The 15,856-nt window shown below is 30.7% G+C and overlaps 1 protein-coding gene across 2 annotated transcripts in view; it reads right to left on the reverse strand.

Moving 5' to 3' along the window:
* The window catches only part of LOC143063919 (uncharacterized), a 75,665-nt gene extending 63,773 nt beyond the window's left edge, over positions 1-11,892 (reverse strand). Inside the window, exons 1-2 of one of the 2 annotated variants that reach the window (XM_076236369.1) lie at positions 11,764-11,892; positions 11,132-11,265 (exon numbers count right to left, since the gene is read on the reverse strand). Coding sequence is in view for 1 of the 2 variants with exons in the window: in XM_076236368.1 (XP_076092483.1) it covers positions 7,515-7,575 (61 nt within the window). In the remaining variant the exon portion in view is untranslated. Of the gene's footprint in view, positions 1-7,514; positions 8,589-11,131; positions 11,266-11,763 lie in introns of those variants that run through there. The other variant, XM_076236368.1, reaches the window with a different exon arrangement.
* Between the last annotated feature and the right edge of the window lie 3,964 nt (positions 11,893-15,856).

A 15,856-nucleotide genomic window follows, 5' to 3' on the forward strand; every position in this document is an offset into this window, starting at 1 on the left:
TGCTAATTTATTCAACATAAATCCTTTAAAAAATGCAAATAACTAAAGTCTCTTTGAAGCTTGAATTATTTACCTTTTTTTTTATACTGCCACTAGTTGTCTTTATTTCCTAAATATAGTAACATAGCTATATTTTGTATAATGTCAATTTCATCATGGAAAACTTTCTTCACAATCAATCAGAGGTCAAGGGGCGGGTCCATGTAAGGGCATAATGGGCATATGCCCCCCCCCCCCTTTTTCAAAAAAAAAGAAAAGAAAACTATCATATAACTCTGCTAATATTGTATTGAATACGGCAATTTATCATATTCATTATAATTAAACACATACTCTGATTTCTTTTTATACTGATTCCCTCATCCAATGGGAGACTTTGACACCTTATTTAAACAACCAAAAACTGTAAGTAAATTTATACATGAAATGGTGTTTTTTTGTACCACCTCCTTAATGGCCATTCTACATCTACCCGGAGGATACTTGCTATTGAATGATACGGGATATGTCCCCACAAACGGTGTTGCATTTTTAGCTAAATTGTCTGAAATAGGGTAATGGTTTTTTTCACCTTGCATTGGAAGAGGTCAGGTTTGACTATCTAGAACGGAGTAATAAATACAATGTATTTTATAAAGAGTTGTTTCATTGGCACTCATATGGCATCTTTTTATATCTACTAACTTGAAAACCATGTTCAGACCTATGATTGCGTTGGGTAAAACCTGCATTTTTCATTTGTGTGCATGCACAATGAATGTCTTTGTAAAGAGGTCTAAATACATCACAAGCAACATTTTCCAAAAAACCAAAACAGTGAAAAGGTATAGTTTAACAAAACGGGTATAATTTATATCAAAAGTTCAGGAAAAGATTTCATTAAAAATTTATTTTTATTGTTCATGCCCATTTCATATATGATATAACCTTTCAATTGAATTTACAACTTCTTCAAAAGATTTGATATTCACATGTTAATCGATACATAATTTGAATGATCCGAAGGTGGAATTTTTTCACCAATTTGTATCATGGAGTCTATTTTAATACATGTACTTCATAATTTGATGCTTAATTGTTGAAATCCAGTAGTTCCAGTAGAGCAACAGGAATTACGCCCCCTGGTTATAAAATCCTGGCCTAGGACTATTGATATGTAAAGTAATGCCTAATACCCTGGAATTTGTTTTAATATACCATAGATTTTAATGGAGAGAATTTGGGATAAAAAATATGAAACCCTGACACTTAAACTATAAATGCACATGCACCAAGTCAGTAACCGTTTTATTAATACATTTCACAATTATTTTATGTTTTTTAGCCAAAAAAAGGTCCAAAAACATTTCTCCTCACTCATCTTGGCAAAAGATTATATTCTACACCCCCTCTTTCAAACAGCCTAGAAATGCCCCTCAGGTCCATTAAGGGACGGAACATATCTGGAGATATAAAATTGAGAATGGAAATGGGGAATGTGCCAAAGAGACAACAGAGAGTTTTGTTACCATGGTTCTTGAGAAGATGATATTTGAAAAATTAGAACCAACTTAACCTCTGTTCAAGGCCCCTAAATACAGCCAAGACTTTCCATCTAGACCTAAGTAACATCAGCACCGAAGTTACAACACAGAAATAAAATTACTTATGTATTACACCTATATGCTTGCTAAAATAAAACAACGAATTCATGACCAAATTTTACAAGAACAGAATTCATATATTACAGAATCATCAAAACTATCATTTTTTCGACATTTTTGTTTTTCAAATAAACGTGCACACAATGTTGACCAATTGAATATGTTGAAAGATAGGGCACCTTTGGCAAAACTAAGTGCACACAATCTTGAAATTGAAAGAGGTAGATATATGCAAGTTAACAGAGAAAAGAGGTTGTGCAAATTATGTCATAATAGAAATATAGAAGACGAAAAACATTTTATCTTGCACTGCACAAAATATGAATCACAAAGAAATGTTCTTATATCAAAATTGTCCTATTTTTAAAAATTATGACAAACAATCCAAAACTGAGGATGAATATATCAAACTATTACTTAATAACAAGTGTAGAAAAACACTAAGATTAATATTATCTTTTATTAATCAATCATTTGAATTAAGGAAAAATGTCCTTATAAATGAGTAATATGAACAATTTGAAGCTATAACATACAATATACTTATGTCAGTTGTCAATTCTTACAAATTAACCTATATATATTGATATTTATAGCTGCACATTTCATTGTTGGAAATGTGCCCAATGATATGCTATATAGTATTGTTTAATTGCTGCATCATTACTATTTGTATACTAGTTGTATGGGCCGTTGCCAATTATTGTAATTGAGTTTGTGCCAATAAAAAATTTGTATTTGTAAAATTTGTATTTGTAAAAAACAATTTTGTATAAAAACTAAAACAGAATATAATTCATCACATTTTTTTTATCAATCTTGTATCTTCTATAGTTTGCTCCCCCCCCCCCCCCCTTTTCCCCAAAAAAACCAAAAAACAAACATAGAAAAAAAAGTGCAGTCTGTAATCAAATGGACTTTGATTGTTTCTATCTGCCATAGCTATTTTTTGTTGCCCTTAAGCTGTTAAGTTTTCAATCTTGCATTGAAGGGCCTTTTACAGCTTAAGGGGGCTCGCGGGTCTAAATCAAATTTTTTATTTAATATAAGATTTCGCCAATTTTTTCTATAAATGAACTTTATCTTATACCTAATAGAAAAATAAAATAAAAAAGGGGGGTCACCGATCATTTACGCTCACAATCTGACTTCGAAAGAAGCATACATTTTTGTAAAGGTATTTTTTTTCTGTTGAACTAATAGGAGAAAAAGAGGTAATATCGAAATAAAAAACGAATTTAATTACAGAAATCGCTTAAATTTTACAATTATTTAGTTAATGTATAGTTTATTTGAAAACAATAATAAAAAATATAGGTCACCGATGAGTAAAAAAAGATATTTCAATTTTAATGATAAAAAATAGCATTTTTGCACCAAAGGGAGATAATTTGGAGCTTTTTTCATGATATAAACATTTTTAAAGTCACCTGGGGCCAACACGAATTGTTTTTTTGGAATAATTTTTGTACCACATGATAAAGTAACAACTACTAAAGGTAATAAATTAAATTTGTAATGAAAAATAAAAGTTTATTTTTTTTCTGAAAATCTTATACCCGCGAGCCTCCTTAATATACATCATGGTTTTTGCTCAATGTTATAAATTGTATGTTGAACCTGTAGTAATTCAAATAATCCTTGTTCTTTAATCTTAGGGAATGATTGTCTCATTAACAATCATATCATATCAAACTAATTTTGTGCCATTTGAATTCCCTATCAGAACTAAAGTCACAATACTAGTCCAGCTATGTCCCAATTTTAAAAGTACTTACTAGTGTAAAAAAAAAACAGTCAAAGATATGAGAAACACTGAACCTATTGAAACCAAGCTAACCAGCTGATATATGTATGTTACTGTAAAGTACTTAAACAAGATTTTTGGTTCTGATTGGGAATTCACTTGTAAGAACCTAAATAGGGACATAGCACTGTCTTCTAGCAACTGTGTGGATGGTCCCTACGGGGCTAATATTATCAAAAGTTGAGTCGCCTTGTCAGAGTCTTTTCTTTTTACTGTAAATATGTTTGTGACAAAAAACAATTAACTTTTATTCATTGCTCTAAATGTTTTCTGACATAAATTTGTCTCTACATTTATAATGTTGAAATTTTAACTATGTGTTTTATTTAATTGTAAGTTACAGAAAGATCTTATATTCAATTATCTGATTAAAAGACAATAACTTTTTATGTAATTTAGTTTAAGTGTAAATAATATGTCCAAATCTTTGTGTTAATAAACAGGGCTTGAAGAGTTGAATTACAAATGACGTCGGTAACAATTCTTTATACTAGAATAATTCATATCTCTTGACCGTATATATATTAATAGGTCTAATTCTTTCATGCCTTCTAATTACAATATATTTAGTGTACTATGTATTTAAAATTAACAATCATTTATATTTAAAAAAACAAACACATATCATATACCTTCTGTTAAGTTGTAACTAAGTAATGAACTTTACAGACAATATACAAAACATAGATGATCAAAATGTTATAACAGTTTAAAAAATATATATGAGTTCTATCAATCTTTAAATAAATTTTAAAATAATCATCTAGTTTGACTCATGTAATTAAAAGACATTCATTTTGTCTAATAAAAAATATAGTAAAAAAAATTTAAAAAGGGTTAAGTACCTGTAACACATGAATGAATTCACCATAACAATTATAATAACTGATCTGGCCTAGCCTTGCCATCATAAAAATTTGGAGTATGAATATGGTACTCATCACTGAACTAATATATATTTGTTTAGGGGCCAGTTGAAGGACGCCTCTGGGTGCGGGAATTTCTTGCTACATTGAAGACCTGTTGGTGACCTTCTGCTGTTGTTTTTTCCTATGGTCGGGTTTTTGTCTCTTTGGCACATTCCCCATTTCCATTCTCAATTTTACTCAAGACTTTATCATAAACTTATAGAAAATAATGGTATAATTGCACCCCATGATAAAACTTATTTGTACATATACATTATTCATTAAATTTGAAGAATCGCCTGAGCTGTGTGATATGACTTTTGTTATCAACTTCTTCCGGTTTATATCAACTGCTTCTGTTTCATATCAACTGCTTCCGGTTATTATCGCATGCTTTGCAGTAACGTTATCGGATGACATTTCGATGTCATTTGGAAAATCATTTGTTAAATTCCAGAAAATACACCTCACTCAGGTACGTCTCTTTGTGTAAAAATTAACGAAGTTGGATACAAACATTTTTTTAGAAATCAGGAAAATATATTATTAAAAAATTCAATACAGAAATTACAATAAAAGCATTTTTTCAAAGTTTTAAAAATAGTTTTTGTCTGTTTGTCTACTGTTGAAGTATATGATAAAAAGAACATAACATGTCATTTTTCATATCAGACCCCTTATCAGCCCATGGTCAAAATCTTCCCTTAAGCCTGTCAGCACTCAGGTTGATAAGGGGTCTGATATGAAAAATGCCATGTTATAATCTATATTTATAGAATTCAACCGATAAAAATATAGGATTTTGTGTTTCAAGCAAAATTGTTTATTCAGGGTGCTGAGTAAAATTTTATGACGGTAGACTTTGGTGTTCTATTCAAACAGAAATTTAATTATCAAACAAGTTTATTTTAGACAAGTATCTAAAGGCCAACTTTTTATTTAAAGAATGACTGTAATATTTTTTCTGTCTATGAAAAAATAACATAAAAAATGTGGTGCACATTGAATAACCCACATAGCGGGTTACTTTAAAGTGTGCACCACATTTTTTATGTTATTTCGAATAGACAGATAAAATATTAGTTATTTCTTTTAATTTAATTCTCTAAATTCCATTTTAAACCCTGAAAAACGTTGATGACGTCACGGTCAAATAACTAAATTATGTCTATGATCTGATAAACAAAACGACGTCAGCCAATCAGAAGTTGTGTTACATCCGAAATTAAATTAAGAAGAAAAATGTGACGAAAATTTCCAACTTGGCTATCATGTGTAAAATGATACAAGTTTCGTTAAACAAGAAGTTATTGAGTGATGAATCTAAAAACGCATCACAAAGGATAGCTAACTTATATACGGACAGATGAATGGATGGACAGACAGAGGAAAAAACAGTATACCCCTTTATCAAAGCAGGGATATAAAAACAGTATACCCCCTTTTTCAAAGCAGGGATATAAAAACAGTATACCCCCTTTTTCAAAGCGGGGGTATAATTATATACCTTTAATGTATTATACATATAAGATATATTAAAAAATTTATCATATATCTAATATAGAGTTTATAAGATATCTCATATAGTTTATAAGATATCTCATATAGTTTATAAGATATCTCATATAATTTTCAAGATATCTTATAAATATAATTATATAAGATATCTTATAAAATATTTGTAATGTCTTGTTTATCTATCTTTTTATTTTATATTAGATATCTTATATAGTTAATGATATATCTTAATGCTTTTATTCCATTAATGTTAGCTTTTTTCAAACATTATTTATTGAAATATCCTTCATATGTCCTATGTGAAATAGTTATATAAAAAAATCATCACGAAGGAAAAAGTTAGAGGGCATTAACTCAAATAAAAAGATAACTTCTAGTTTAAATTCCAGTTGGTTTGATTGAAGGTTTGTAAAAATTTCTTATCACCAGTTTTAGTTAGTTAAGTCTGTTAGCATCAGACCAATAATAAAAGATCATAGAAAATAAAAAAAATAAAACAACAGCAGTTCTTTTCACAAAAATTCTTAAGAGTATAAATAGTTGTAAATCATACACATTTCAGTATAACTTACGATCAATTTTAAAGCAAGAGTTTTTATTTAAAGAGACCCAGAGTTCCAATGTCCCCTACTTTCACATATTTTATATTTCCAAGGGGCATACTTCTTTTTAAAAAAGTTAATCATCCACCACTATAAAACTTGTCCCAGATATATATTGCTGATATTGACCTAAAGTAAATTTTATAAAAATTTAACAAAAATTGTACCCATGAAAGTACTAACAAGGCCATTTTCCATTAATTTAATATTTCCAATACAGAAGTCTTTTAAATAAAGTTGATCATCCACCATTTAGAACTTGTCTGGGATTTTGCTGATATTAACCTACAGTATAAGATTTATAAAAATCAGGCAATAAAATTAAAAAAAAATAATTTAATGTTTCTAAGGGGCATAACTCTTTTTTTTTTTTTTAAGTCAACAGTACACCATTTTAGAACTTATACCAGATATTGCTGATATCAACCTATAGTATAAGTTTATAAAAAAAAAAATCTGGCAAGAACTGTACCCATTAGAGGGCTAACAAGACCAGACAAAAGGACACACAGACGGACAGACAGATGCCCAGTATTTCCATGTCCCCTGCATCGCGTGGGGGACAATACAATTTGTGAAGTTTGGTCTTAAAAATGCCTTTTGTTTTCAGAAGAGAAATGTTTAAAGGTTTATAGTCGCTGTCAGCTGAAATTCCTAGCGATTATCGGTAAAAATAATCTAAACTATCAATCACGTCAAGAAGGATTGACACTAAATGGTCAAAAAAGAAAGGTTTATGTCACCGTATGAATAAGATGACCAACAACAAAAAAATGGGACAAATATTTAGTTTTTTTTACACAGTAGATAGGACATTAAACAATTTTGTCTTAAATTAAGTATATATTGTAAAATGCTCTATGTTTTAAAAGTTAAAATATATATTATTTGGGATTTAAACTATATATAACCTCATAGTTCATTTTAATCATTTAAGGCTTTTTTCCCTTCCTCCCTTTCCAAAAACAAAACAATTTAAGAAAATTTGTACTTTGTAAAAATGATCGATTTGATGCATTTTATTAGTTTTACTTACTTTCTGCTACAGATGTTCCCATCAGACAAAAAAGGACACATGTCACCTTTAAAACACCCATTTGGATATTGTGGACATCAAATTAAATGATAAACACAAATCTCCTATTTTCCCTAGTTCCCCTATATTTATATATATGACAGAGATCTATGAACCTTAGAACCATGTGGTATAAAATGAAGTATGCATTAAAACAATAGTTTTCACAATTGAAAGGAATAGATAAAATCCGTCTTTTTAACCTTTAAAAACACGGTTAATGTCTCATGTTCTTTTTTGTTGTTGAAAAGTTCATTAAGGTTATATAAATAAGAAACAAACAAAAATGGTTACACATGGTTTTCTTAATATTTATAAATCATTTCACGATTTTCAAGCTTAGAATACCGATTACTTGATAATGTGTTTCACAAAATAAAATGATGACCCCTACAACAAAATTCTTTCACCAACATTTGTTCAATTTACTTGGTTCTATTTATAGTAACTGTTGCCATAACTCAAAAATGTTTTTTTGTGAAATTTGGTCTGAATAATGCCTTGTGGTTTCAGAAGAGACATATTTTTTTTATGTTTAAGGTTAGGAATGATGGACATTTAATGGTGAAAAAGTTCATATCACCCTATAAATAAGATGAGTAATTAAAAAAGAAAGGAACCAATATTTTTTTTACACTCTCACAGTACATGCAGTAGATAGGATGACATTTTTGTGGTGAATAAATAAAATATTTTCCCCTAGTTCCCCTATATTTATATGACAGAGATCTATGGACCTTAGAACCATGTGGTATAAAATTAAGTATACATTAAAACAATTGTTTTTACACTCTGAAGAAATTAAAAGGAATAGATAAAATCCGTCTTTTTAACCTTTTAAAAACACGGTCAATGTCTCATGTCCTTTAATTGTTTTAAAGTTCATTAAGGTAAAACCAAAACAAATGGTAACAATGGTTTACAAAATTGATACAAATTTCATTTTTCTATGACTGTTTGGTTAACCTGTGGTAGACTGGGGAAAGGCATGGGTCTGAACCAAAGTTGAGTCATGAAAAAGATGTTAAAATATGCATTTGCATTAAACACACACTTTTTAGGTATAAAAGCAAAAATGGATTGGATTGGAGTAAAAAACTGTGACCTGGCTGAGTTTGTAGGTCTAGTAAATAAATAGGGTCTATATGTATATCACATATCATGTTCTTATCTTGAATATGGATCCACCTCCACCGCATAATAAAAATGAAGGCAACAGTTCATCAAGCCCATTTATACCATCAAATATGACCAATTTCACCAGTATTACATCTTACTTGTAAAATAGTTATACCATTTCATGTCATCAAAATACCTTACTAGAAAAAGCCATAATATGTTTGAACAAATAAAATTCTGGTACATGTACTTCATTTTCATTTCTTTTTAATCTTATATAGAAATTAAAAAAAGTTACATGTTTATATAAATAAAATTGACACATAAAATTAAATATAGTTGACAGAAAGTGAGTACAATAACCTTGAATCATTGACAAAAATATCTATCAAAATCATTCAAAAGAAAAAAAATGTAGGTTGGCAAGCACAAATTGAGACAATTACCCAATTGTTCTATTGAATAATTAAAAATTACACTATCTAGTTATTTTCTAACCGATTTTGAAAAACAACTTGTGTGTCCTTCTGACATATCAGACTTTCTTATTTGCTATAAATAGGAATTACAATTTATGGTATAATTTTACAAACATTTTCAAACACCCATCAAAACATCTCTAAATATTTTAAAAACAACCTGCTGATATTTTACATGTAACCCAACTAATTTTCCCTGACTCTCAACAGTAGGAAAATAACGAGGATATAAATCTTCCCAAATTTGCAAAACTAGGATCTTCCCTTATTAAACTAAATTAAGTAAATAAGAAAACTGCCAAATCCAAATAGGGGGAGGGTGGGTAGAGGACGAAGAAAGTATTTGACGTGAAATAAAGTATCCACGAAAATAAGTTGGTTTACAGTATTCAGATGATATATTCTCTGCAATGTCAGTTAATAAACAGCCCAAATTCAGTTTTTGCTCTAAAATAAAGAAAAGAAGTTTATTCAACTCATTCTTACTTAATGAAACATTAATAGTGATCAATTTCCTTTTCATAGATTTTGATAAACTTTGGGATTATTCGTACCATGAGGGCTGGTGATTGACCTTTTGGGACAAATCGTCATAGTGACTCAGTACCATATTATATTTAACTCTCTTCTGGCATACAACATATAAAATTGCTATCTTTTATGAGTATTTGTAATGGGTGTTATCAAATGAAAATGTAATCATGAGTTATTATCTAGTTATCTTTTAGTAAACAACAACTTCTTAAGACCACTAAAATATCATTCATTGGAACCACAATGTTTACAAAAATATTTAATGTAATAGCCCAAACATAATACCACACATACAGATACCAATTACAGTACCTGAATCTACTGTGGAAAGCAGAAAATGAAAAGCAAAACTAGATGTGTTTGAACAAATCAACGGCCCCAAACACAAAAGTGAAAAATGTTAAGAAAAAAAAGGCTAACAGCTGGTCATAGCAGAATGACCGAATGAGGGACAAGTGTATATGGCTCTGCCAACTTAAAAGTAGACAAAACACAGAAAATATAGTAAACTTATCTTGAGAATTAATTAATTGAAAATTATTCTGCTTCCAGGTAGTGCTGATATATTTTTCATCTGATCTGAAGAAAGTTATCTTTTTCATAATAGACAATGCATGCATTCATTTTAACAACAAAAATGTCATATATATATATTGGTTAAGTACTTTCAGCAAAGATGATTAAAATCAGACTTAAGGATTTTTGCTGCTCAGTTTCAAAATAAATAACTTTCCATAAAACTAGTATATAATGCTAGGGGACTAATTGAGGAATCAAAAAAGAAAACAAAATATAGGGGTCAATGTGTTTGTTTTCAAGATATAAGCCATTGGAATTTTGGCGGGAAAATGTTCTCTCTTGATTTTTCATAGCTTTATCATTGACCAGTTAAAGTTCTCAAAATCTATTAAAAAATAAATAAGATTTTATAACACTTTAACAAATGGGTTATATTATATATAATTATACATGCAAAAGATATTTATAGAACAAAATAGGGGACTTTACATATTTTAAATAACCAGTTGAATTTGTATTATTGATAAAAAAAAACCATATGTGAATTTGTAATATTGATAAAAGTCATATGAATTTGTAATACTTTTAAAAACCAGTTGATTTTGTAATATTGAAAAAAAAGTCATATGAATTTGTAATATTGATAAAAACCAGTTGAATTTGTAATATTGAAAAAAAAAGTCATATGAATTTGTAATATTGATAAAAACCAGTTGAATTTGTAATATTGAAAAAAAAGTCATATGAATTTGTAATATTGATAAAAACCAGTTGAATTTGTAATATTGACGATAAGCACTGCATTTATTCATCACCTAACAGAATGAAGGCAGATAAAAAGTTTACTTTGTTTTAGAAGAGAAAGCAATTAACACTGAAATTTTAAATAATTACTTGATATTTCATGAATTTCTTAAAGCATCTTACCTGTATTATAATATATCTGTGTTCATAGTGGTCAGACAACATGAACCATTTACTTCCATGATGCAGCCTTTTGCAAAGTCTTTACATAAATTTAAATAACCTGTAAAGCAACCTTCAAATCATTTCCACTTTGACTGAAATTGAAAAGGGAAAGCTGATTTTAATATATATTTCAAATGCCCATTTACTAATTTTTTTTTTTAATCAATCGTTTATTTATCTTTTAAAAGTTCTTAAAAAAATATTCTCCTCCTTCAAGTTAGAAACATTAAAATGTGGATTTTATTATTAAATACCGAATCATCTCAATGATGGATAATTGATTAAAATGAAGAATACTTTAACCTCCAAGAGCCATTGTTGGCATTTGGCTGTTTTCTGCTCTGTGGTGGGCTTGTATAAACTAGAGAAGTAGGAACTGATTACCCTTTTGGAGCACCAGAGTTTAATCCTGGATTTCGTTAGGACTGATAATGCTTAACCTACATTTTTTGTCCATTTTTTTGGTATTTTTGTTGTTCATTTCATCATTATTCTTTTTTGCCATAATATTGTCTTACATTTAACTTATGAATTTTGGCGTCACCTTTGATATATTCTCTCTCTTTTTTTCATAAAATAAAGTTACTTACAAAGAATGTTTTAAGAAAATCCACAATTAAGTTTTTTGTAATGTTCACTGGCTCCAATCATTTTCCAGTGAAAATTCAAAGTTTATAATCCAAGTATGTCCAAAGAAACTATTTTTCCACAGTCCACAGTTAGTCATTTATAGAACAGTTATAATATGTTCCATGCATGTAGGCTGTTCAAAGATATAATTTATATATCCACATATGTACATATATAGTACACAATTTAAAATAGCACAGAACAGCACTTAAAACTGAAATGAAATCCCTGGGTCTCTGGTTCCTACTATTTATACTGATTTACCAGTGAACAGAAATTTTAGATGATGTCTGCAGTTTGAGAAAATCGTACAGATACTTCAAGAATATCATACAGATACTTCTACAATATCATACATCTATTTGTTTAAACTATTCAAGTATATCAGATTATTACATGGCATTTTTCATATCGCATGTATTATCAGCCCTAGGTTCAATATCAGCCCAAGAGCCGCATGGCTCAAGGGCTGATATTGACCGATGGCTGATAATACATGCGATATAAAAAATGACATGTTATGATCTTTTTATCATATGCTTCAACAATGGAGTAAAAAAAAACAGATTCATATATTGATCCTTTTACATGGTTCCCAAATAGAAGTTCAAAGATTGAAAAGTTCACGGACATTGGACCCAAATTTAGTACATTCGATGTCAAATCTTTCTACCAATATGCCTCAACAGAGGAGAAAACATTTTTAATATGGACGACTCGACAAACCAAAAAAAAACCAACAATATACATAATGAACACAGTTTGGAAAAGTCAACCTTTTCAAAGTAACTTTCTAAATTATGTTTGAAACTTATAAAGAATGCATTTATTTAATAATTTTTTGTTTTTATTTTTTTTGTTATTATTTTACACAATATACTTTTCAGTATATAAATAATTGTTTTGTACACTACTTCGTAATGTTTTCACTGAAAACGTAGCATTGAGGTGTATTTTCCGGAATTTGCTGAGTATCACCGGAATGCCATGTGATAACAATCGAAGCATGTGATAAACTTTTCATATCAGCCCGCTAAGCACCTAATCGAAAAAATATGGAATTTATGTTAATTTAATGCTAAATGTATTATCATACAGTAACTAGAGGCTCTCAAGAGCCTGTATCGCTCACCTGATTCTACTTGGGTTTTTGAAATCATGTAAAAAAATATATAATTTGGCTAAAAGTGACAACACAACCTCATTTATAAGGAAAGGAACATGTTTAATTTCATTCAAAAGTCCCAAACTGGCGGCCATCTTGGATGACGGATCGGCTACAAAGTAACAACACTTGGTCAGCACCTCATAAGGAACATTCATGCCATGTTTGGTTTTATTCCATTCAGTGGTTCTCTAAAAGAAGTCATTTGTATGCATTTCCCATAGGGTCCTATGTTAAACTAAGTCCCCTGCTGGTGGCCATCTTGGATGATGGATCGGCTACAAAGTAACAACACTTGGTCAGCACCTCATAAGAAACATTCATGCAATGTTTGGTTTTATTCCATTCAGTAGTTCTCTAAAAGAAGTCATTTGTATGCATTTCCCATAGGGTCCTATGTTAAACTAAGTCCCCGCTGGCGGCCATCTTGGATAATGGATCAGCTACAAAGTAACAACACTTGGTCAGCACTCCATAAGGAACATTCATGCTATGTTTGGTTTCATTCCATTCAGTGGTTCTCTAAAAGAAGTCATTTGTATGCATTTCCCATAGGGTCCTATGTTAAACTAAGTCCCCTGCTGGCGGCCATCTTGGATGATGGATCGGCTACAAAGTAACAACACTTGGTCAGCACCTCATAAGGAACATTCATGCCATGTTTGGTTTTATTCCATTCAGTGGTTCTCTAAAAGAAGTCATTTGTATGCATTTCCCATAGGGTCCTATGTTAAACTAAGTCCCCCGCTGGCGGCCATCTTGGATGATGGATCGGCTACAAAGTAACAACACTTGGTCAGCACCCCATAAGGAACATTCATGCTATGTTTGGTTTCATTCCATTCAGTGGTTCTCTAAAAGAAGTCATTTGTATGCATTTCCCATAGGGTCCTATGTTAAACTAAGTCCCCTGCTGGCGGCCATCTTTGATGATGGATCGGCTACAAAGTAACAACACTTGGTCAGCACCACATAAGGAACATTCATGCCATGTTTGGTTTCATTCCATTCAGTGGTTCACTAGAAGAAGTCATTTGTATGCATTTCCAATAGGGTCCTATGTTAAACTAAGTCCCCGCTGGCGGCCATTTTGAATAATGGATCGGCTACAAAGTAACAACACTTGGTCAGCACTCCATAAGTAACATTCATGCTATGTTTGGTTTCATTCCATTTAGTGGTTCTCTAGAAGAAGTCATTTGTATGCATTTCCCATAGGGTCCTATGTTAAACTAAGTCCCCCGCTGGCGGCCATCTTGGATGATGGATCGGCTACAAAGTAACAACACTTGGTCAGCACCCCATAAGGATAATTCATGCTATGTTTGGTTTTATTCCATTCAGTGGTTCTCTAAAAGAAGTCATTTGTATGCATTTCCCATAGGGTCCTATGTTAAACTAAGTCCCCGGCTGGTGGCCATCTTGGATGATGGATCGGCAACAAAGTAACAACACTTGGTCAGCACCTCATAAGGAACATTCATGCCATGTTTGGTTTCATTCCATTCAGTGGTTCTCTAAAAGAAGTCATTTGTATGCATTTCCCATAGGGTCCTATGTTAAACTAAGTCCCCCGCTGGCGGCCATCTTGGATGATGGATCGGCTACAAAGTAACAACACTTGGTCAGCACCTCATAAGGAACATTCATGCCATGTTTGGTTCCATTCCATTCAGTGGTTCTCTAGAAGAAGTTCAAAATGTAAATTGTTAACGACGATGACGACGGACGACGACGACGGACGACGACGGACGACGGACGCCAAGTGGTGAGAAAAGCTCACTTGGCCCTTCGGGCCAGGTGAGCTAAAAATCATATGTTATTTAGTCTAAGTATATGATAAATACAGTTATCACTATAAACATGATAAAGCATCATTTCACATTTAAAGAGGTATAAAACGAAATGAAAACCTTTACTATTCTTCTGGTAACATATATTTGATCCTCTCAAAACTTTGTCATAAAAAAGCTAAAATATCTGTTCCTGTTTGAACATATACTCTATTGCACTATATTTGTATGTATGTATCAACTAAATTATTATTTTGGATCATAATTTAGCATTGTTGAATTTTTTGTTTTGCAATCTGCTTACATAACATATTCTTAAACTTTCTGCCCTGGTATTTGTTAAAAATGTTAAGTATCATTGTTTAAGACCCTATAGTATATGTTGACTCTTAGTTTTCAATGCCAAATAATGATCTTTTTGGGAAACAGGGGAGATTAAAGAATAGTGTTTTTAATTTTTTCAAGCATTTATCATAGATTTGAGTTGAAAAGCTCCAACATTTTTGTATGTACAAACCAATACAATCCTGTGTTGTTTTTTTTTTTATTGTTTTGTCCCAACTGAAGGAACCATACTTGATTCCCAAGGTTAAAAACACCCGATCCTGACATCTAACATTTAAAATTTTATCCTGGCACGTAATGTATTGCATGATTCTGTTTTTAAAACAAAAGTCAATGACAAATGGTCCTGCCCCCCCTCTTTCTTAGACTTCAGTTTTATACAGGTGTTATTCTGTTTGCTGTATGTAATGAGATGAAGTAATAACTGGCATAATCTGTTCTCATATAAGGTTATCTCCCCTATACAGACTGAGGATAATTCCTTTAAGAAATTTCTTTTTAACATTTGTATCTGAGAATTGAGTCAATTGCATTTGTATATGAATAACAATATAAAAACAATTGTTTTGGCCATTAATTACCATAAAGTAGTCTCAGTTTATTAATTTCCAGTTTACTCTCTATTGGATATCTGGAGTTGATGCTTGTGATTCTTGTTAAATCATGAACCAACAACCAAAGGGTCAATTGCCCTCAAGCAAGCAAACTCTTTTTCAAAGGTGATTGGGAACAAAACTATGTATTAGCTTC

The sequence above is a fragment of the Mytilus galloprovincialis genome, chromosome 2, assembly GCF_965363235.1.
Source record: "Mytilus galloprovincialis chromosome 2, xbMytGall1.hap1.1, whole genome shotgun sequence".
Classification (NCBI taxonomy): Eukaryota; Metazoa; Mollusca; class Bivalvia; order Mytilida; family Mytilidae; genus Mytilus; species Mytilus galloprovincialis.